This window comes from Prunus mume, linkage group LG1, assembly GCF_029339155.1.
Source record: "Prunus mume cultivar Tortuosa linkage group LG1, ASM2933915v1, whole genome shotgun sequence".
Classification (NCBI taxonomy): domain Eukaryota; kingdom Viridiplantae; phylum Streptophyta; class Magnoliopsida; order Rosales; family Rosaceae; genus Prunus; species Prunus mume.
In genome coordinates this window covers 10,040,042-10,063,817 of record NC_142698.1, presented here as the reverse complement: position 1 = coordinate 10,063,817, position 23,776 = coordinate 10,040,042, and the positions used below count along the sequence as shown (strand labels likewise).

Sequence of the window (23,776 nt, the reverse complement as noted above, 5' to 3'; positions counted from 1 at the left end):
TTGGTTTTTATTGTAGTGTTTTCTTGAAGTATTGTGTTTGTCTATTTTGTTTGTCAAAATTCTAATGGTTTTCAATTTGTCTTTTTGTTTTTGTTTTTTGTTTGTTTTTGTTCTTTGTTTTTTGCTTTTTGTTTTTTTTGCAACAATGATCTATGGATAGAGGCATAAAAATATACGGTTCGGATCATTAAGAACAAAAATATAGTGGACACAAAAGGTGTCCCTCAAATAACCTCATATATTGTCCTCAAATAACGTCAAAAAAGATTATTTGAGGGATCTCAATCAATAGAAGAAGACTATATATATAACTTCCATTGAGGGATCCTCAAATAAGGACACCCTTGTGGGACTTACTCTACATTGTACTTCAATGATATCAACACCTATTTTTTAGGTATTCCTTCAAATATCATCTCTGCAAAAAATCACTTGAATCCAATATCATTTGACCATTGACTTAAATGGTTATCCTTTTAGTGTTTTCTTGAAGCACCATGCTTTTGTTGGGCACAACTAGATGTTTTAATGATTTCCGATTTGTCTAATTTTTACAAAGTTGATATATGAATGAAGACTTGGAAAATAGATGTTTCGGATTGCTAAAATAAAATTCGTAGTGGGTCCCACAATGTGTCCATTAAATAATCTTTTTTAAGGCATCCGTCAATAGTAAGTATATAGAGGGAATACAAAAGTAGCTATGAAGAATTTTAGGTACCTATGTATGAATAGTTTTAATGCACCTAATTTTCCAGTAATGTACTCCGATCTTTTGGACTGTGGTATATAGAGGGCTTGGTTTGGTTGGGAAATTGGACTGTAGTCTCCACCAGTATAGCTGCTGTCTTAAATTTTTCTTCATAGCTTTAAATGCTATCTTGACCATAGTGAGTAGTAAAGTCCCTCTTAAATAAAGATATTTTTCCTTCCTATGCTTGTTTGAGAGAGGTGTGATATTGGTGTGCACCCACATTATTTGGTATTAGTTTGTTCATCCTTCAGTTTCACATCCAATATTCCAAATGGATAGCCTCAAGCTCGACCATCCACAAGAAAGCAACAGCAATTCTTCCCCCATGGAAATGACTAGCGCTCTGGATCCTGTGGAATTCAGGAGGCAAGGCCACATGATGGTAGACTTCATAGCAGATTATTACCAAAACATAGACAAGTACCCAGTCCTAAGCCAAGTCGATCCGGGTTATCTCCGAAAGCGCTTGCCGGAGTCCGCCCCAGATAACCCAGAGCCCATTGAGACCATCCTCCAAGATGTGCGGGAACATATTGTTCCTGGCCTAACACATTGGCAAAGTCCTAGCTTCTTTGCATACTTTGCTTCAAATGTTAGCATAGCAGGGTTTCTTGGTGAAATGCTTAGTACCGGGTTCAATGTGGTGGGCTTCAATTGGATGTCATCTCCAGCAGCAACTGAGCTAGAAAGCATAGTCATGGATTGGCTTGGAAACCTGCTTAGGCTTCCCAAGTCTTTCCTTTTCTCTGGCAATGGTGGTGGTGTAATCCATGGGAGCACTTGTGAGGCCATTGTTTGCACCATGGCAGCTTCCAGGGATCAAATGCTAAGCCGAATTGGTGGAGACAACATAGGGAAGCTAGTTGTGTATGGATCAGACCAAACACATAGTGCACTTCAAAAGGTTTCCCAAATTGTTGGAATCAACCCGAAGAATTTCCGGGCCATCGAGGCTACCAGGTCAACAACATTTGCACTATCACCTGAATCTTTAAAATTGGCAATATCTTCAGACATAGAAGCTGGGCTGGTGCCATTGTTTTTATGTGCCACCGTTGGAATAACCGCGACCACTGCGGTTGATCCATTAGGCCCACTATGCGATGTTGCGAAACATCATGGTATGTGGGTTAACGTGGATGCGGCATATGCAGGGAGTACATGCATTTGCCCCGAGTTTCGCCATTTCATTGATGGCATTGAGGGTGTGGATTCATTTAGCTTCAATGCACACAAATGGTTCTTTACTGGACTCGATTGTTGCTGTCTCTGGGTTAAGAATTCAGGCTCATTGACAAGTTCACTCTCAGCCAACAACTCCAACTTCAAATAGTTTTCATCAAAATGGTATTGAGATTAATGTTGAAAAATGTACAAATGAAGTCAATTGCAAGTTGCTGGAGGCCATCAATGCATCGGGTCGTGTATTCATGACTCATGCCATGGTTGGAGGTATGTACGTGATACGGTGCGCAGTGGGTGTAACCCTAACAGAGGAAAAACACATAGCCATGGCCTGGAAAGTGGTGCAAGAGCATGCAGATGTCATCCTCAAGAACCATGGTGATGATGGTGATGCAAATTTGAAGCTTCCATTGTTGGACATGATTGCATGATAATTAGAATATCTCAGTGCATAGAATGTATGAATAATTAAACCATACAAATTTGTAATGTCCATGTTTTCCTTTTTAATTTGGTCTGTCTGTTTTAATTTCTATGTTAATGTTGGTAGTGTTTTTTTTTTGGGTTACTTAGACAAAATAAAAAATGTAAACATGTCATGTGTTGATTAAATAAAATATATTATGAATTGCATAATTATGTTTTTTTAGGAGATTTGCTTTTGAGAGAGGCAATAACATACTAATTAAACTCACACATACTATACAGATGTTAGAAGATTCGAATTCAAGACCTTTCTCGTGAGATTAATTGCTTCAAATCACTACACTAATAGGTTATTTATGATTGAATAATTGTGTTTCGATTGGTAACGTCTGATCAAATATTTGTTAAAGTTAATACTTGATTGACAATACAAAAAAAAGGTTAATTGATTGTAGTGTTTTATGTTTTGAAATATTTTGGATTGCATGGCAACTAGAAGGCCACGGTTATGGTAGGTTGGTTGTTGGCCAGCATAAAGCCTACTGCTCTATTGAAGTGGAGATGGTGAGTGTGGGAACATGAATGATTATTTGTACAAACAGTGAGAGAGACGTACGGTATGGTATTGTTTTGCGTAAGAAGAACAAGACTTCTTAAAATTTAAATAAATAAATAAATAAATAAGATAAAAAAAATTATATGTCCCTGTTTCTAAAGTGGCAACTCAAAATTCTAAGCATAATTATGCTAAAATAATTTGTCACGAGGTTTCGTTTCTATTAATTATGCTAATTAGTTATTATTACATAACCTTGAACACATGCAAAGTGTTATAATAAAATATTGGGGACATATTGAGATCAATGCCTGAAAAATGGACTACGTACCCGAACGAAAGCCACCGAGATCCTGTCTTGATTATGAATTATGAATTACCTTTGACTAAAATAACAATCAAACGAGAAGACTGCAGCTATAATTAAACACCACCCCTGCCCCCCGGGTCGTCCCTGCCATTTTGAATTAGACAGATCCAGAGGCGGATCTATTAAGGCGCAAGGAGGTGCAGCTGCACCTCTTTTCGCCGGAAAAACTATTGTAGGTGCTTCAAATTGCCCCTTTGCTCAACTGGTGTACAGATTACCTTATTTCCATTTTCAACATTTAAGTAAATGTCTTTGTCTTTTTACTTTTATTTATTTTTATATTACTCCATTTACTTAAGTTTACAATGTAAATAAGGAAGTACCCCCCATTTGGATTCAAATAAAAATACTAGAAAATCAAATTCCCACCAAATCAAAATATGAAAATTCGGTTTTAGTGCAAAATACAATTTAAGCTAAAAATGATGGCTCATTAAGTCAATATATACTTCATACTAAAATCTCATAAATTCAAGTTTTCTTATTTGATGTATAAGGAATAAAAGCCGCCAAAAATTATCTTGAGAAAATGATTATTCCGAAAAACCATTTTCATACTTAGTCAATATTGCACCTCCGCTCAAAAATTTCTGGGTCCGCCAGTGGACAGATCACCTCCTAGTCGAGTCACAAGTTCACAACACAAGCACAGTCGATGCGTTGAGTTTACAATGCAGCACATGAGGAGGCCCTCCTAGCTATGTTGAGATTACTGAAATTATCTGTAGGATGACTAACAACACCTAGTGAGAGGTGAATAGGCCAATTTAAAATTATAATCAATAAACAAAAAATAAACTTTGGTAACAGGATTGATATGGCTTATCAATCCTAAAACGTGCTGAGCATAAAATAAAGGAACACGCAGAGAAATATTCTATGTGGTAAAACCCCACCTCTGGGTGTAATCCACGGGACTCTTCAGTCCAATACAAATCCACTATAGAACGATGATTACAAGAAATACTCACACACTTATCCTAGACGTATATTCTAGATAATGTTTATTGACTTCTTCGTAACTCAACTTCTGTCACAGGATGATCTTTTGACACTCCTTATGTTGAAGGTAATATTGGTCACGATTACTTCAAGCTCGCTAGAGGAAAACCGCCACTATGGTCTTGGTTCCCTCAACCGTATGAGTCACCGAACATGCAAATAAATGAAATATAAATGATAAAAGTGTTTGATAAATCACCAAGTAAACATGAAACACTTGATGATTTATCTCAAAGATATGCACAACAGCTTTTGTTTGGAAATTTAGATGCTCAACCAAAATATCTAAAAGCTGTGTCTTAAACAGAGCATCACGTCATCTTTTTATATGGACATGTTCTCCTCTTTGCAAGTAAAGAGCATAAAGCCATATATATGGTCATTAATCACCTTTAATTCAAATACGTCAGCTTAGCACAATATGAGAAGGTAAGGATGGCTTTCAATACAAGCAATTGCTATAGTAGGAAACAATATATACCAAGCTGAATCAATGAACCCAATTAAGGTATTAAAAGAAACATGCTCTCCAAGTCAAATATGAAAAAGGATATGTGTACTTAAACCAAAATAAGATCCAACTAGGAAAATAATCTCAAGAGATAAAATCTAATCCTATTAAAAATAGGGAGTTTCACTAAAACACCCAAAATGGGGGCTGAAATTATAAAAAAATCCAACACCCAAAACACTTTATAAACACACCCAAAACCCATCATTACACTCACCTAAAACCCATTTATAAACACACCCAAAAAATATACAATTGTTGATTTTGGGGTTGATTTTGGGTGTGTTTCTACGTTTAAATAGTGTTTGAGTTTTTTTATAAATACATGTTTAGGATTGAGTTTATTTATAATTTTGTATTAAAAATAGGACTAATATAAAAGCACTTAAGTGTAAATAACTCCAATTAGGAATCTTATAATGAATGCATGATTATGTCATGATTTACCCTGACATCAGTTTCCCTATATCAGAAACTTAACAAAATAGAAAGTCTCATATAATAAATGGTTTCACTTTTAATAACACGAAGACCTTTTGTGATAAAACCCCACACCAATTGAGCTTTGTAAGTAGTTAAGTTGAGGACAATATCGATGTTGCAAGTAGTGGGCCGATGACCCGTCTCTCTGAAATTTAACGAAGACAACATAAATGATTTTATTGTACTTCATTTATTGACCTAAAATTGTTTTTATAACTTAAGTAATGTGTATAACTATGATTCTTTTGGTCCTATAAGATGACAAAGGTTTATATTTCCTACTTCACGAGATACACTCCATCGCAATTCCTCTACAAACAACTTGCAGGCTGAACTGTACCTGCAGCTGTTCCATCTACATGGCTACATGAAGCTTCAGATGGTTGGTTCTTGTAAGTGAGCTTCACATCCTCCAATCTAATCCTCGTACAAGGATTCTTGGAACTACAATCGAAATTCACTGCAACTTCAGTTGCTGATGTACCGTGGATGTCTTGGTACGTCACATCGGTAATTTCGATTCCAGAAACCTGTTCAGACAAAGTGTTATCAAAGATGAACACAAAATTAGCTATCAAGTAACCAAGTATATGGTGCAAAATGTAGCAAGTTTGACGAACGGAAAAGATTGGGCTTCATCTTTTTTTTTTTTTGTCGAAAACCCATGAAGCTTTTGATACATTTCCAAATTAGACATTATATTTGGGTGATGCCAATATTTTGAAAAATTCAGCTAGCTATGTATGTGATTGTCTGGGAAAACAAAAAGCTTGTAATTGAATTTACTACAGAACTCTTATGATATCTTTACCTGACGAGGGCAGTCTTCGTTGTTAGGGCAGTAGTTTTGATCAATAATGATGGGATTTTTGACATTGACCATTACGGCATGTTGGAAGAGAATGTGCCTAGCAAATCCAGTGCTAGGTCTACTCCAAGATTTAATCCTGACACCATTCAAGGTATTCTTAAAAGTAGCAGTTTTAACTGTTACATTTTGCACACCGGGCTCTTGCATCTCCCACCCTAGACTTCCAACGCTGCAACACCAATCAAATCGATTCAAAATTTAGAAGTAAATCAAAAAACACAAAAGTTCTTTAAAGTATACTAAAACATATCCTTGTATGCTAGTTTGATTAGCTTGATTACAAATGCATGCCCTATTTAATTTTGACGTACCTAATTCCATGGCCGGGTCCACAAGTAACCTTTTCGATCCACAAGTTAAAGGTGCCAGGGCCAATTGAGACACAATCATCACCGGTTGAAAAATCAGAGTTGAAAATGGTGATGTCTGATGACATTTGAATGTGGATGCCATCGGTGTTGGGGGCTTTTTCAGAGGCAGAAACCCTAATTCCAAGCATATTCACATTGTGATAACCTTTGATGATTATGTGGACCATTTGGCTGTTTCGTGATATCAATCCACTCACCACAATGTTGCTCGAGTTGAAGAAACCCAGTGACTGCACATAACCCACGCAAACACACACTTCATATGTACATGCTCTATATATGTAACTTCCCTAAGCTTAGGTACTTAAGTAGTTAATAACTTAATCTAAACTCACAAGGTTTCTATATGCATTTTTTATGTTTTAGTAGTGTCGATTTTGACTCACATTTAGTTCTTTTAAATATAAACACTAAGGTCCATTTGGTTCAAAGTTTAAGCGCTTGGAATGAGTTTCAAATTGCATTTCTATGTTTGGTAAGTGCACTATTGGGAATGCAATTCTGGACTCTTGGGTATGGACTTTCTATATGTAGGGAGAATTTCATACCCTTGGCTCACTATTTCCCCCCACTTAGAAAAGCAATTAATGTAGTGTTTTTTTACTAACTTACCCATGTTATTATTTCTAAATACCACGACTTTTGACGCTTAAAAAATTGTTCATATTAATAACTTTTAATGATAAAAAACCAAGGTTATTGTTGGAAAACTGAATAACTTTTCATTCTTAATACTGCACTAACCAAATATGAGAATGAGAGAAAATAGCGTACCCAAACATAAGAATGAACATTATCCATTCTCATCTTGTAAGATTAGACATGAGAAGTTTATTCCCAATAAATTCAATCCGCAAACCAAAAACGAGTCCTAAATAGTATTAAATCCGAAATTCAAAATGCTTAACCTGTAAACGAGAGTGGGTTAATAGGTTAGAAATACAATAAGTCAAAAGTCTGATTCCCTCCCAAGAAAACAAACAAAAATGATATCGTTTGGAACCACTTAAGCACAAAAAGATAAAACTAGAGAATATTTCAGTTAAGTGAAGTAAAATGAACAGTGACCACAAACTGACCAATCAACAATACCCACTAACAACACCAATTTTGTACGTACTTGATGCCTGCCATGGATGTTGCATATTATTTTAATAAAATTCTATATCTTGTATATGAATGGAAGGTAATTTATTAGCCACCGCCCATCAACTAAAAGTCTAAAAGGGTACTTAAATTATGGACAATAATTTGGTGATCTGAATTAGTAATTAAAGTTACGTACGATTGCTCCGGTAGGGCAATTACTCTTGCCTAGTGGTGAGGCCTTGCAATCCCACAAACCAGTGCCTTGGCCATCAAGAATTCCGTGAGAGCTAGATATGTTGAGGCCGTGCACATCCTGAAACGAAAGCCAGTTACCAGCATTTCCAAGGACCCGGTAATCGGATGGGGCAACGAGGGTGCCTTCCGCGATGCGAAAGGTGGTGGCCTGGTTGTTGCATGGCCCTTTGAAGATGGCATTGCCTAGCAAGAACGTCCCACGCGGGACGTGAATGACAGCTGGCCTCACGGAGGCACAAGCTTTGTCCCATGCAGAAAGGAAGGCTTTGGTTGAGTCAGTCTTGCCATCTGGTTTGGCTCCTAAGTTGACCACACGGTAATTATTAATACCACTGGACGCTAAGGCTGATGAGTTGTTCATGAAGGCAAACACAAGTACACATGAGAGAACAAGAATGAGGCTTCTAGGACATGATGACTTTGCCATTGATTTGGGCACTACAACGTACTTGGGGAGTTTTAATTTGTCTCAGCTAGAGAGAGAGAGAGAGAGAGAGAGAGAGAGGTTAACTATAAGCTGAGGTGGTGAGGAAGTTGAAACTGTTTAAGGGGTATTTATAGGGTTAAACTATTTACTAAGGGTACGGCACCAAGAATAGTTTTGTGCCAAGAAGGGTTTTGTGCCTTTTGTGACATACAAAACCAAACTATTTATGCAAACGATTACTCATTGTTGGCAAAACCTATTCCACCCATTGTGCCTTAAATCATAAAAAGCAAAAAAAAAAAAAAAAAAAAAAACGCATACTAATATTCTAGCCCCAAATGGTTGAACCCTAAAAAGATGCTAGCAAGCTATATCATCAATTGGTGTACTTTTGCCCTAGAGGTCTCTTTGATATTTTTTTTATTTTTAAAATTTTAGGATGTTTGTTCCGTCCTTGTTTGGGTGTTAACTCCAAAAGTTCTTAAAAACCAGAAAAAGACTAAGAACATCTTTTGAGCCCATGAGAGAGAAATATATATGGATTTTGATGTGGCAAGTCATTTTGTACACATAATGATCAAATGGTACAAGGTAAACAAAACCAATATAAGGCCAGAGTGGCAAACCTTATCCTGATGGATTCTGGTGTGCGAGAGTTGGGAAAACCGCAGGATTCTAAACCTTATCATCTTGGAGTGATTTATGCTTAACGAAACGAAAACCAAACCAAACCACAGGTACACAAAGGATGCTCTCTATGCCTTACTTAGATTCTGTACGTACTTCTAGTCCACATATGAGAGGATATATTGTATACTACAAAAAAAACGTGGCAACAGTCACCATTATTTGGTGGCATTTGATGACATTTTTGGGTTTTGGTGACTAAAGCCTTTAGTCACCCCAGCAAATGTCACCAAATAATGGTGACTGTTGCCACTTTTTTTTTTGTAGTGGTACTTGGTGCTCCACGTATAGTTGTACTACTTGCTTATAAGATACAATATTGTATATACCAGAGCCGTTTTTCTATATCTTGTTTTAAAAGAAACGTTGATATAGCCAAAAAGTTATAAAACCACAAACCAGCAAGGCTAGAGGAGGACGTTCATCGTATAGGCAGACCAGACAGACTGTACTATTCACGGAATTAATGGAATTGGACGGATCAATCTGAATGAGACATCACGATGAGAACAGGTGAATAAGTGTGTGTTTACATCCTATTCACGTTTTGTTCATTAGAACAGAAAATGACAGTTTTTTTTTTCAATATTTAGTTAGGCAATATTGTAATTTGAAAGGTGGAGGGCCAGTTATATATAATTTACACATAAAGGAAGGGGAAGCATACGGTGTGGGGTCTAGGATACTAGGATACGATATGATAGGCCTGAGCATGGTTCGGCTTGGTTCAGTTTCGAGTCTATTGACAAGGTTACTCTATTGACTCATAAAGACGAGCCCCAAACAACATTATCTAGTTTTTGAAATGCACTGGTAGAATGATCATCATGTCAGCTTTCCACTTAAGCAAGCAGAACAAACATGGAAATGCAAATCAGATGAAAAAGAAATATTCGATGCCAAGGAGAAAATCTAACAGCTTGTCCAAGATAAGCAACTGAAGGTAGAGAATGGAGAGAATGCTTCGAGGGTATAAATTTCATTTTACCAATGGTTTGATCATGTGATCGTCAATTTTACCTCTTGTTTCAGATTCAGAGTTCATATGGTATTCTGACTCTGAAACTTTTAAATGGTTGGAATCAAGGGCGGATTCACGTATAGGCTAGAGTGGACTTTGTGCTTTCAAGTAGTATTTATACTAATTCTTCCACTAATGCAAGAGTCAGTTCCAATAAACTTTTATTTAGAATGAATAACTATTTGATGGATTTACATATTACAAAGAGCTAAATTGTAGCCCATAAAAAACTGTTTTAAGTCATTGTACAATTGGAATCACAATGGTTGCAAACTATTCTCTAACATTTCCAATTTGGTGAAGGAAGCTATTGCTATGTGTCTATATCGTGTGATTATCATTTCTCTTCACTCCAGCTTTACTATATCCACTCTTCTGTGCCCCCAAAATCTACCAAGTGCCTTTGCATTTTCACATTACTATAAAATATCACACACCTAGATGTTTTTCCCGGCAAAGACATCTGCAAAGTTTTCTTGGCAAGGAATAATCTTCAAGCAAAGATGGATCGGTTGAGATGTCTTCTGGACGTGACCATATATAAACCCCTCGCTCCTGCCGGCTGCCTGGAACACTGTTTTCTAGTACGAATGCTATTAGAAATGTCACCACCATGTTCAAAGACAGTAGTCCATTTATAACGAAGTCAAGCTGCCAGGCATTGAAACAACAATTTAGCTCATAAAACAGAACTTGAAACTGTACATGGAAGAGGCTAGGACAGTAAACATGCGTGCCTGTACATGTTAAAACATGGGCCCTAGACTCCTAGAATGTCATATTTTGATCATATTTATCAGTCCCCAAATATGATTTTAACCATCTTCAGAAACCAGTTCATCAGAAAAACTGTTCTTTTTGTAACTTACAGTATCTGGGCTCACTACCTTGGAGCTTCCTTGATTATCAAGTCAGCAGGAAATTTTCAATGTCATGGTACTTCAAAATAGCATGTTGTCATTTGATTCATCACTATTCCGGTAGAAGTTCCTCTCTTTTTTTTTCCCCCCCTTTTTTTTTCATTCGATAGTTCTTAGGAAGGGGGAAGTGAAGCTCTGATTTTTCACGTATTTGTGCATTTAGAATCCGTAAGGAAACAAGGATAAAATAGCTTTCTTACTTGTTTAATGCCCGTATGGAGTGGTCCATTAGATGCTGCTCCATAGGGAACAAAATAGCTAGGCAGTATGAGGCTGGATTCGGGTTGATACTGTTGAAAATACGCTGGGATAGATAAACCAAGGAACAATGAAACACCAACGATCATTATGTTTCTAAAACTTGCTGCTTGACTACTATTCTGCAAAGTTGAGAGACCCAATGCCACAACAAGGGCCCACGTGAAGCACAGTACTGAAGCAGCCAAGGCCAATGGTATAGAGGCAAGAATGGCACCCACTTTTCCTACAAAACAATGAGTGACAAAATACATTTTTTAAAAAGAAAAATTCCTGAAGTATCCAACAAGGGTACATGCAGTATACTGTCAATTATGACAGCATCCAATACGAAGCATAATTTAACACAACAATAAAACATTACTTTGTGTTTTTGACAGCAATTCAAACTTATGGGGTTTTGAAGTACTTTACCTATAAACGAGAAAAAGATTAAGAAAACTGCTCCAAGTTCCACGGCCCTGCGATTTGCCACCTTCGTTATGTTAATCGTATGTACATTTTCTGTCAAGGTTGTTGACCCAGTACCTGAACCCCAAATTCCAGCCAATATACTGCAGAAACCCTCCAATGCAATTCCTCTGCTGACAATTCCTGGCGTTGGAGGCTGCAAATTAATACGCACAGATGCAGTGTGGTATGTTCCAACCTGGATAAGTTTTTACACCCTGTGCATCAGTGTCATGCTGGTAATTTCATATTTACATTCATTCACTACCCTAGAGTAAATATATAAGTTTTTAACATTAGTAAGAAGGGGAAAAAAAGGACTTCCAACCAAAAAAATATTATAGGACAGGGATGAGTGCTATTGTGCAATCACAAAGCCTTCACCATAGCCCAAAGTCATAGCACTATTGAAGGGTGTTTAAATAATCCCACCATTCAAAGGTCGAGGCATTAGCAGCTTAGATGCTCCTCTCACCAATGACATGACATAAGCAGCGCTGGTGTGTGAGAGAACACAAGCATGTGACATCATACTTATAACTTATTTTCAGTTGCATTTGAATTATAAGCTACCCACCGAATCAACTGATGCTACGAGCGACACAAAAATCATGATAATGGAAGTCCTGAAATGGAAGATAGGGAGACCCCACTGTAAAGGGTATGGAATCCTGACCCATGCAGCAGTTCTCCATGCATTTGAAACATCGGTCCTGCAATGTGTCATAGTATATGCATGCTTTCTGCAAGCATCTATTAGGATATTTGAACTAGGTATATCAGGGCTGCAGCCTTTGTAATCGTATGCTCCACCGGCTGTCAAAAAGAATGCATAAGTCCATATGATCATAACACTTAAGGGAACCTGCAATAAGAAAAATGTCAGCAAGATCAATTAAGTTACAATATCGACATGTACCATAAAGTATTAGAAAAACAGTTATGAGTGCTACCAACAGAAAATGAGAACATTATTTTTAATGCTAATCTTTTTTTCTTTTCTTTTTTGTAATTTCATTTTAGAATTTGGCACGTCAGACAGTCATTGGCAAGACACTCACATCTAACCGAGTCCAATAATTTATGATGGCCATGAATATATATTACAACAAGATTATCCAGCCAGGATGGTGATTACTGATGTCACTGTGTAAACTAAATGTTTGAACCTGGCAGTATTATCTTGTCCCAAAATGCCGAATCTTATATAACATTTGGGGCCTTCTCTGGAAAGATGTTGGGAACTCAACTTGCCATGAAAGCACAACACGTGGATGATAAGACTAAGGAAAGTATAGGACAGGGTTCAGTTACACATAGGAAACATTGAAATCTTCCAGGTCAAAAGACTCCAAACAAAACCAATATCTAATTTAAAAAATAATATAGCTTTCAATGAACCAAGACGTTGAAAGGTATGATACCTACCGCATAAATCTGAAAAAAGCGATGCCCAAAGATGGATACGCCTCGAAGGTACTATAAACATAGCAACAAAAGTAAAGTACTTAATATTTGTTAACACTTAGCCAAAGCATTTAAGAATTAAGATGATTAAATGTGGAAGACTTCTTAAAGACAGCTGTATAGAACAGGCTGCATAGGCATATTTAGTACCACGCACTCACTTACCAGGGTGAATATGAGAATCAAAAGTATCTGCGGAACACTTATTTCCACACAACTCCCAGCTTGTGGAAAGCCATAGCTAAAAAACGCTAAACCTACTGCAGCAACTGTTGGTGCAACAATAATGGGATGTATCAATCTGCAATGTGTTATCATATAGATCAGAAAGAGAAATGGCATAGTTTATACAAGTACTAGCAAAAACCAGAATACAAATCATGATAGCTGCTGGCAATGATTATTCAGTTTTAAAATTACTAAACATATCAAATTCACTAAGACCTTTGATGCAACTAAATGGGCAACCACGATTTGATTTATCAACAACAAACATTAGGCCCCCTATTATGTTTACATGTAGAAAAAATATATATTATTTCCAGTAGTGCCAGCGAAATCCTCTTTGCCCCAGCTCCAAGACATGGTTATGCAAGCCAAAAATGCAAATATGTTTCCCTAAGTTAGTGTTATATTGCATTGTCATAAATAAACAAAATGAATGACATGATATGTGTGTGTGTATATATATATACACACACACACATGAGAGGGAGAGAGAGAGACAGAGACAGAGACAGACAGAGGATTAGGAGCAGAACCAATGTATCCCCCCCTTTTTATTCCAGAAAATACATATTATTTGTCTTTTTAATAAACATCGAAATATCGGCAAAATGAAAATTTTACAAGAAATCTCTTGAATTACCTCAGCAATAAAGACATTAAACCACTAAATCCCAGAAGGCTCTGAAATATCGAACCAATAATTATAGCTCCTTGCAGTTCTCTCATTATATGCCTAAATTTCTGCAATGAAATTAATAGACAATGAAACTATGAGGTCCGTGATACATTTGACATGAAATTAAAGGAAGTCGCTCCATTTCAAAAAGGTATAATTTCCAAATCCTCAAATATGTGGCAAAACATACTGATTTCAAGTAGGAAATTGTACCTGGATGTTAGAACATTCCAGGTAACAGTGAAAAATCTCAAGGATATTACAGTTGATAGAATCTTAGCCCTTAGTTACTGAACTTACATGCTCCGTAAGATTTCGAAATTCCTGAGCATTCATGATAACTAGTGCCGGTGCCAAGTATACAAATGAACTTCCTTGAACTAATGGAAGTCGAGTTCCAAAGTAAGAGTGCAGTATTGTTGTCATTCCAGAAACCAGCAGCATTGTTGAAATCACCGTGGAGGTATCCTTCTATGATCATTTATGCAAATTATATAAACAGTGAGTTTTCCCTCTTAAGTTAGAAGACAAAAAGAATGCAGGAGAATACATGCTTACATCTGTTCCACCCATGGCCGGTACAATGATCAGGGGGATGAATATAAGGGAACCAGCCAGTGATAAATAGTGCTGCAGACCGTAATACATTAGTGGAACTGCCATGAAAAACAATCAGATGAGAGTAAGGAAAGAAAACTAATTTTTTGTGAAGCCAGATTCAAGAGTGGATATTCACTCTTGCTAAGATATTATTTGTGTAATAGGAATGCCTTTTGGTTACTGATCACTAACCACAGCCAGACTGAATCAATCAATTTATTTTAAGAGAACACCACAACATTTGTTCTAGTTTTGAAACCTTTGTCTAAACAACATAAGCTGAAGCAAACTTGCACTAACCCATCAAACTTGCACTAAAGTTCAGGGTCAGGAGATATCAATGTTGAAAGGAACGTTTTCAGCCATTCTTCTCTGGAAAAGGAAGAAAAAGAATAGTAGATTGCTTTACAAGCTTGTGTTCTTTCTCAATGCTATTTCCCCCTTACAGTGTTCATCTTTGCCTGCCACCTAAGTGCTAGCCCATATCTGTTGCACTGGTAGCGTTTGTTACAGGGAATGGGACTTCAAGAACCCCATACCCATTCCCATTCCAAGGGTTTTTAGAAACCAATGGAATGTAGCATTTGTATTCAAATGGGAAAAGTTGTCATTACCATACCATGTATCATAAAGCTAGAACTAAAACATGGGAATGAGAAACCCACCCTTCCTTTCTCATGTTTGCACCTACCAAACCTAAGAAAGGAATCTCAGACCCATTCCTAACCCCTATTCCAGCAAACAAATGCTATGAGAAATGGGAGGTGTTGCTTAAGGAAATCATGCCTCCCCTATTACAAGATTCAGCCTATTTTTTATTTACCTGGCCTTACCCATATTGAAGAATGAAACATTGAAAGTTTAGCCTCCTCGTACCTACTTTTCTTTTCCGGAGCTTTAAAGTACTGAAAACATAAACTTAACAAATCACCAGCTTTGTTTCATCAGCATCAAATTTTTACTGGCTTTTAAACTTTCTGAAGACAAAATTTTGAATGACTACTTTTTATTAAGATGCAAAATTTCGCTATTTTTGCCAGAAACCCTTTCTTTCCTAAACAATAGTATTTTAACTCATTCTGCCCCATGGTACTATATTGAAAATCTCTTGCCTAGAAATAAAGACTACAAATTAACTATACAACTATCACAAACAAAAACTAGCAATTCCCTAATCAACAAATTAATCCGATTTAAAGATTGATCAACAAATTAAAACAAAAGGAATGAAAGTAAACTAACCAAAACCCGGATTTTCTCTCAATCCAATCTTCATTGCAGACGGTCTCCCCCACCCTCCATGAACAGGTTCTTCACCATCTGGATAATTCATCTCTACATCTCTTTCATATTTCTCATCATCAATTATCTTCGGCTCAGCTGCTGAAGCAACTGTTGTGACTCCATGCCCATTCCCATTCCCACTTCCATTCCTATTCTCATTTCCATTGACACCGTCTCTTCTATCATCATCTTTAGCACCCAAAACAGGCTCATTCTCAGTCCTCCTCCGCTTACTCTCACCCCGCACTGTTTCATCTCTCTCATTCCTCACCCCTCCATGTCCAGGACCAGTAGCTGGCTCAATCTCAATCCCTTTACTGGGCTTAGTCCGGCCCAAAACCGGATCAATCTCGATTTTTGGAGACGACCCGCCACCACCTCTCTCATCAAAACCCGTCTCCAAACCAAACCCAGCACTATCATTTCTCACACTGCCACTAGTAGCTGTCTCCCCAGAGAAATTAGAGACAAACCCAGTTCTTTTGGCCCAAGATCTCAGCTCTCTTGGATTGTGATCCCTCCTCGGCACAAAAGCCGAGATCTTGGGTTCAACAGAGCCTATTGCAGCACCACCCCTCGGTCCCCTCTCTCTCTCAGCCTTGTCCAGTGGCTCTGAGCTCGACCCCGGTTCCATTAAAGCTTCCTTTCAACTGGGTACCAGTTTTTTCAACAAAAATAAGCTTCAAAACTAAAGAAGGTAAAGAGCTTGCCTCAGTTTCCTACCCAGAGAGCAGCACAAAGAAGAAGCTCAGCAAACTAAGAACGAGAAGAAATAAAGTATTAAATTAGAGAAAGAGAGAGGGAGAGTGAAAGCAAAGCAAGAAAGAATGAGTTGGGTTTGTTGGGATGGGGAAAGGTGTGTGAGAGGGTGAACAAGAGAGCTTCATCATTTTTATTTCTGCTAATTTCTAACTGTAATGATGCGAGTAATGGTGTGATCGGGACGACTGTTGCTTGAGATAAGTGTGAGTGAGCTTCATCTTCTTCTTCTTCATCTTTCATTTATTTTTATTATTTCCTAATCTGTTTGCCGCTCGCTAGTTGCTTTCAGTTTAAGTTTTGCTTTTTTGCTGAAATTACTGAAACGCCCCCGTTTTCTGGCCGTTGTGAGGAAACGTAATGTACGATATTTGGAGAGGAAGAATCCAACACAAGACCTCGTAACGAGTGCATGTATTGTCAGAGCTAGGATTCTTAGCATGGAGGGGTTAAAATTTCAAAATTACTTCTACATAGGATTTTTATCTTCAACTGAGAGGGTCTTAACTAATCTAATTGCAGTAATTGTATTGCTATAACATATATTTTATAATATATTACAATAGATTAAAAATTAAATGGGGGGCCAGGGCCATGACAGGCCTTACTATGGCTCCGCCCCTGAGTGCATGATAACTTCTCCTAATCACTTGAGCTATAAATTCTTTGTGCTTAATATTCTCATTTTGAGCTTCACAAATTCCCTTTTGTATATTCATTCACTTCCTCCTTGTTCTTTATTTTAGAGATTTTGAATTCCTCCAATTCATCAAAACTAACTTTTATAAAATTGCATCTTTTTTTCTTTTATAAGTGTATAAGAGTTGGATTATCAAAGAAAGACAATGAAGTATGGATTGAATATGAAAGTTGAGAGTCAGGCCCATTCTGTCACCTTCGCTTGGACTTTGTAGCCTAAAGACAATTAAAGATGTTATTTGTGAGTGTATCTTTTTACTTAAATATACAATTAAAAGATTACTTAACTTTGTCGACTGTCACAAAAGGGGTTATTGGCAAGATCTGTTTCCATGCTTTATTGTTCTATCACACTACCTTCAGTAGGATTTTTCTTTTTCTCCGTTGCGGAAGAGATATGCTTGGCAACTCTGTTCTTTTTCTTTTGCTTCCTTTTATTTTTATTTTTGTTTCTTTAAAGTATGTTGCTGAGTTGGTAAGAGTATTTTAAACAAGATGAGCAAGCAGCTTTCAACATATCGGAGGTTGCAGTTGTGTCAATACTTCGAAAATCACAGAAGGCCTCTCAATTGAGAGAGAGACTTCGATGAAACAGGAATACTCTCGGCCAATAACAACATGACACGTTTGATAGAACTTCCACGTAACATAAAATTATTAGCCGAAGATAGCAAAACAGTATTATTCCCGTCGCAACTAAGTTTTCTTGTCAAATGGGATATAAGTATAACTCCAACTTGAGGAGATGTTATTGGGAGAGCAGAGCTGGAGATTAATGTTCTACCAAAAATAAATAAATAAATAATTTTAAACTTCGACGTCAATGACAATCTTGCCCTCCTTTGATTGTCATCTCTATATCTAAGGTCCTTAGCTTAATCATTATCTATCCATACTTGTGAAGGTTATCGTGAAGTAGAAGGATCATAAAAACGATTTATAAGATTCCATATCTTTCTTCTGGCCAACCAAAAAGTCATTTCGGCCAACAAAAGCAAATTCAACTGCAAGTCCTGCCAACCTTCAAAAGGAGAAAGTTTAAGACTTTTTGGTTCTTTGAATTCACTCGACTACAAAAGAAAAGAAAAATATGGAGGGGAATGATTCCAAAATCCCGAGTGGATTGTGATGCTTAAACCCCCAGTTTCAAGATCATGGAAACCACAAAACGACATGCAGTGTAAATTACAATTTCACTAGGTTATAGGAGAATATTGTAGCCTTTGAGCCATAATAGCCCAACAACACATTTCAACTAAGCAGATTCTGTTTTACCCTGCTGAAATTGCAGCTAACAAGCAGATAAGCACTGGACTTTTGGCCAGGCATTCCACTTCATTGTATCAGAATAAAGAACAGAAGACTGAGACAAAAAGATAGAAATTTTGTTAACAGTAAGGTTGAATATAGATAGTAGATTCCAATTTTGATTGTTAATAGTTTCACGAGATTTTAGAAATATTAAGATAGAGTTTATGTTAATCAAAACCGCACGTAAATTAGTCTATTTAAGAGAGCGGAAATTTCACAATCTTCCAGTAAAAGAAGTTCTACTTCTTATTCAGTTCCTAACCCACTTAAAATTATAAGAGCTCAAGTTATGAGAAAAAAATATCAAAACTCTCAACAGTTTAAACTAAGAACCTAAATGCAAAGCTCCTTAGTTTTGTATCCACTATCCAACTGCAACCTATTTATCAATCCAGTTACTGGTGTGAGCCTATTTTAACTGACTTGATCCATCTTCCCTCAAATCAGATCCATTAAAATGTTACAAGTAATAATATATATACAAATAGTCCTACTAAGTGAAAGAAATCAACTGCATATTAAGAAAAGAAAACTCAAAGCAGTCATAACTTGATTATTTTTGTTGAGTTGAGCACCATTTTGCAGATAGCTTAAAGTTATATATATATATATATATATATATATATATATAGCATTTAAACCTTAAATCTCATCCTTGTTGCTCCCTAGTTTGGGGTCTGTTTTCTAATGAGATGACTTCTTGGACCTCAAAAAAAAAAAAGCCTTCAATCTCATTGGTAAGTGAGATAATTTTCTCCATTCAACAAAAGCCCATTTCAATCCACAGCCATAACCAGTTCTACTGGTAACAAGTAAGCCTGAGGGCTGGTTAGGAGATGCCTACCAACTTTCTCCCCTTTCTACAAAGTACAAAGACAAATATCCACACAAAAAGATTTCCTTTCAAACCATAGCATGTGCTCATAGTTTGGGTTAGAAAATGTACCTACATGTTTGATGAAGAGCCCTCCAGCTTTTCTCCTCAATTGAACACAATGGCAACTTAAAAAATTGTTGCAAATCCAAAATCTCAAATCCACACTTTAGTAGAAACAGACAAATGATTCATTACCTAGCTGCTGATCACTAACCAAATGAGCATAAACATATGCTCTCTAAAATATATGAAATTTTGCATTCCGGTCTCTCCAATTTAACAAAGAAGTGAACCAATGACCATACCCAAACCACCAAAATGAAAATCATGCAATAGAAAATCAATGACACTAAAATGATTCCAGTATCCAAATTCCAAACAACAGCAAATCTACTAGTTGTTTTACACTAGATAAATATCCAAGTATATATCTTGTTCATCAATAATCTGCATCACATTGATAATAATGTCATGTAATAATACAAACACAAACAGGACCTGACGATAAACCCAGAACCATTAAAACCAACCTAAAAAACAAAACAAAAAACGAAAAAAGTAAAAAGCGAAAACTATGAACAAGAGGTGTTTGATAAAATGCGCAAGAGAAAAGAAGGCAATTAGTGATGGTTTGGGGCTTTTTATTTACTTGACAGGGGAGAGGGAGAGAAGAGGCCAGATACATATTCTTGCTGCTCGCGGAAGCGACGTTTGAGGTAGGTTTCGAGGATCTCCATGACCGAAACGAATCGTTTCATCTCATTGAGGCGGCGGCTGAGCTCTGCTTCCCGAGCCCTGGCTCGCGCCAGCCGTGCCTCCGTCTGAGCCAGGCGGCCGCGCAGATCTGCGACCACAACCGCGTTGTCGTTCGGCAATCGGACGACGCGCGTAGGGGTCAGGTTGTCTCCGGAGAAGGGTCGTTGCTGACCGTAACACATGATTTTTGCGTGGTGATGTTGATTGATGCGCGATGTTAAGAATTTGGGAAGAGAATTTGCAGAGAAGGGAGAGAAGAAAGAGTTTCTTTTGTGTTTTTGTGTCTGGGGGTTTTATCTGGGATCTAGACCGTTGAGTTGGAGGAACTATTCTGATTAGTTTCACGGTAGACTTTTGTGTTTTTTAAATATTTTTTTATTGTATTTATAGCAATAATACTCTAGGCTCGTTTGTTGGACTACCTTTTCATGGACTGTACTTAGGGACTGTCTTGGCTTGATCTAAGTTGGATAACACTTATCCTGCATTTGGTGTATGCTTGGACTAGGACTAGATTTTTTTATTTTTTCGAAATATATATATATATAAATACATATATTATGTAAGTGTATATATGTATTTTATAATATATATGTATATATTCATAAATATATAATATGTATAACATATATGTGTATATATATATATATATGTATATATGTATATATACATATATTACATATATTATATACATACATAATATATATATAATACATGTATATATACATACATAATATATATATAATACATGTATATATACATACATAATATATATATATATATATGCACACATATATATATTATAATATATAATATACATGTATGTACGTGTATATATATACATATATTATATGTATAATATATATGTACATATATTATACATATATAATAAATGTGTATATAGGTGTACATATGTATATTATAATATATACATGGGTATAATACATATAAATAAATAAATATATGTATATTTATAATATATAAAATATATATGGGTATGTTATAATAATAATAATATACATGTAAATACGTGTATATATTTATATTATAATATATATATATTATATATACATATATAATGTATATAAGTGTGTATATGTATATTATAATAAATACATGGGTATAATATATATATACACATATATGTATATATATATGTATTATAATACATTAATATATAATATATATTACATATATACACGTATACCATTATTATAATATTAATATGTATATATGTAAATGGGTATATTATAATAATAATAATATAAGTGTGTATATATATATATGTATATTATATGTATATATGTGTACATATATATTATATGTGTATATACATGTATATATGTACATTATAGTATATGTGTATGTAAGTATAATATAATAATAATAATATATGTTATTATTATTACAATATAATATATGCATCTTATACATTGGTGAGTATGGGATTAGTTAATTCTCCCTCTCCATATGGGTTTAGTTGTCCCCTCTTAAGGAGGTGTTTTTGATGAGCCCGTTATTAGCAATCTCATCTAAGAGGGATTAGATGAAACAAACATGATACTAAAGCCAGGGCAAGCCAAGCCTGTGTAAGGGGAATGTTAGAGAGAAGGTTGCTAGCATTCTCCATGTTATTATGAATTGAAATTGGTTAAATTTTGGCTAGAAACATAAAAGTTATTTTAGGAGTTTTCTATAAAATTTAAATTCCAATTATACTCCATAGTTTAAGGAGTCATAAATACTATAGGTATTTTTTTAATTTAATATGATTGGTCCATCTCCATAAAAATAAATATAAAATCATTGTTAGCATTAATTAAAAGTTTAAACTATGCATAAAACAAAGCAGCGTTAAATTATAAGGAGCCACTAAGAGTCATTTCTCTCTCTTCAGATTTAGGAACTCCTAGAGGTCTCTCTATTTTAGAAGGTGGATAGGGAGCATGGTTAAAATTGTATTTTTTGAATTCCTCCCTAAATTTTTTCTATAGAAGTGGTTTAGAGCAAGGTCTAAAATATCGGGAGTTTGGGAAACATTGGTGGTCCAAAAATACGGATATATTGATGGAAATATCGAGAAAATATCGATATCGATAAAAATTGAATAAAAATCACGGAAATTATGAGAAAAACTTGAAAATTTTTATTGAAACTTTAGAGGATGTTTACTTAGTCAATTGTCTATTATTTTATCACAAAAAATTGGAAGGAAATGCATGGCATGGTGGGTTTGAGTGATTTAAGTTGATTATGTAGCGACCTGACAAACACTGTGACTTTAGAAAATATGTAGTAATTAATGAAAGAAAATTAAACACACCATAATTTTTTAGTTATAATAATGTACTTCAATATATTACTCTTGATACATATGATAAAATATATGAGCTTAACCAAAATAACAAAGATAAAATGTATGAGTAACTTAGTACCACATAGAAAGAATTTCTATTAAAATTCAAACTTAGTATCACATATAATGAACAATATTAAAACTCAAAGTGAATAATAATAAAACTCCATAATATATAATAACAACAAAATACTACTCCATTATAAAATAATAAATAACATTAAATATATGCTTAAATTTATTCTTAGAGAATTTTTTTAATATGGAAATTTATCTTAGATAAATATTAGCTTGCAGACAATTTTTAAAGACCTTATAAATATTACAAGTTGATGGTATATACACAAACTCAGCGCGCAAGGTGAGGCTTTTCAACATTTTTCTGTCTTTTTCGGTTTCATATCGCGATATTATCAATATTATCGATAATATTGCGATATATTGACAATTTCATATTGAATTTGAACGAAAATATCGGTCCCGATATTTTGGCGATATTATCGAGGATATTATCGATAAATTGACAAAATATAAATGGAATGTTGCGAAAATATCAGGACAAAAAAAGAAAGATATTATCGCCGAAATATCGGCGATAATATCGAAATTTAAGACAGAGGTTTAGATAGCCCATTGTGGATGCTTTTAGGGCCGTTTGATAACCATTTCAATTTTAGTCAATTGTTGGTATCCTACTCAAAAGTGAACTCAAAAACCATGATTCTTTTTAAAAACATATATTTTCTAAGAACTTAAAAGTTGTAATGGTATTAAACTTCAAAACTATTTTTAAAATCTAAAAAAAGGTTTTCAAAAACTCATTCATCTACCTCTAGATTTGGGCGAGAGAGAGAGAGGAGAGAGAGAGAGAGAGAGAGAGAGAGAAACATCACTTTTTGTGTTTAACAAAATTGGCCTCTTTGAGTTGTTTTTTAGTTGGATTTTTGAAAATTGGGCCTTACTGAACTTGAATTATGGGTTTTGAACTAAAAAACTGTTTTTGAGTTACAAAAAATTGGATTCAATATCAAAAAAGGCATTTAACCGAAAAACAAAACAAAGTAGCAAGTGTGAATATAGAGAATGGCGGGCATATTGAGAATATCTCGAGCCTCTGCATTTAGCAT

At 35.5% G+C, this 23,776-nt stretch overlaps 3 protein-coding genes and 1 pseudogene across 4 annotated transcripts; 1 reads left to right on the top strand and 3 right to left on the bottom strand.

The window, feature by feature from the left end:
* The first annotated feature begins 684 nt into the window (after nt 1-684).
* On the top strand, nt 685-2,537 carry LOC103335900 (phenylacetaldehyde synthase pseudogene; annotated as a pseudogene). The gene has a single exon (XR_016127805.1). The product of XR_016127805.1 is annotated as a phenylacetaldehyde synthase pseudogene (transcript).
* Nucleotides 2,538-5,450: 2,913 nt separating this feature from the next.
* Nucleotides 5,451-8,417, bottom strand: LOC103335889 (polygalacturonase-like). Its single transcript, XM_008238928.2, has 4 exons — nt 7,815-8,417; nt 6,470-6,759; nt 6,099-6,327; nt 5,451-5,817 (listed from the first exon to the last, which is right to left on the bottom strand). The coding sequence occupies exons 1-4, from the start codon at nt 8,298-8,300 to the stop codon at nt 5,599-5,601; spliced, it is 1,224 nt and encodes a 407-aa protein (XP_008237150.2). The 5' UTR covers nt 8,301-8,417; the 3' UTR covers nt 5,451-5,598.
* A 1,735-nt stretch (nt 8,418-10,152) lies between these two features.
* LOC103335025 (Xanthine/uracil permease family protein) lies at nt 10,153-16,906 on the bottom strand. The gene is given in 11 exon segments (XM_008238018.3): nt 10,153-10,475; nt 10,477-10,659; nt 11,129-11,412; nt 11,601-11,835; nt 12,214-12,501; nt 13,065-13,115; nt 13,269-13,404; nt 13,972-14,072; nt 14,308-14,478; nt 14,566-14,663; nt 15,850-16,906. Coding segments are annotated over 11 exon segments (2,253 nt in total). The 5' UTR covers nt 16,526-16,906; the 3' UTR covers nt 10,153-10,445.
* Nucleotides 16,907-19,969: 3,063 nt separating this feature from the next.
* On the bottom strand, nt 19,970-20,634 carry LOC103335016 (protein SKIP34). The gene has a single exon (XM_008238007.2). It carries the CDS (start codon nt 20,473-20,475, stop codon nt 20,179-20,181), a length of 297 nt encoding a protein of 98 aa, XP_008236229.2. The 5' UTR covers nt 20,476-20,634; the 3' UTR covers nt 19,970-20,178.
* Between the last annotated feature and the right edge of the window lie 3,142 nt (nt 20,635-23,776).

Excerpts from the sequence above, each read along its gene's own strand:
- LOC103335889 (XM_008238928.2), bottom strand. The coding sequence starts at position 8,300 with ATGGCAAAGTCATCATGTCCTAGAAGCCTCATTCTTGTTCTCTCATGT. Across the intron at positions 6,328-6,469 it reads GGACCCGGCCATGGAATTAG|CGTTGGAAGTCTAGGGTGGG; the intron begins GTACGTCAAAAT and ends TTGGTGTTGCAG. Across the intron at positions 5,818-6,098 it reads ACGAAGACTGCCCTCGTCAG|GTTTCTGGAATCGAAATTAC; the intron begins GTAAAGATATCA and ends TTGTCTGAACAG.
- LOC103335016 (XM_008238007.2), bottom strand. The coding sequence starts at position 20,475 with ATGTGTTACGGTCAGCAACGACCCTTCTCCGGAGACAACCTGACCCCT.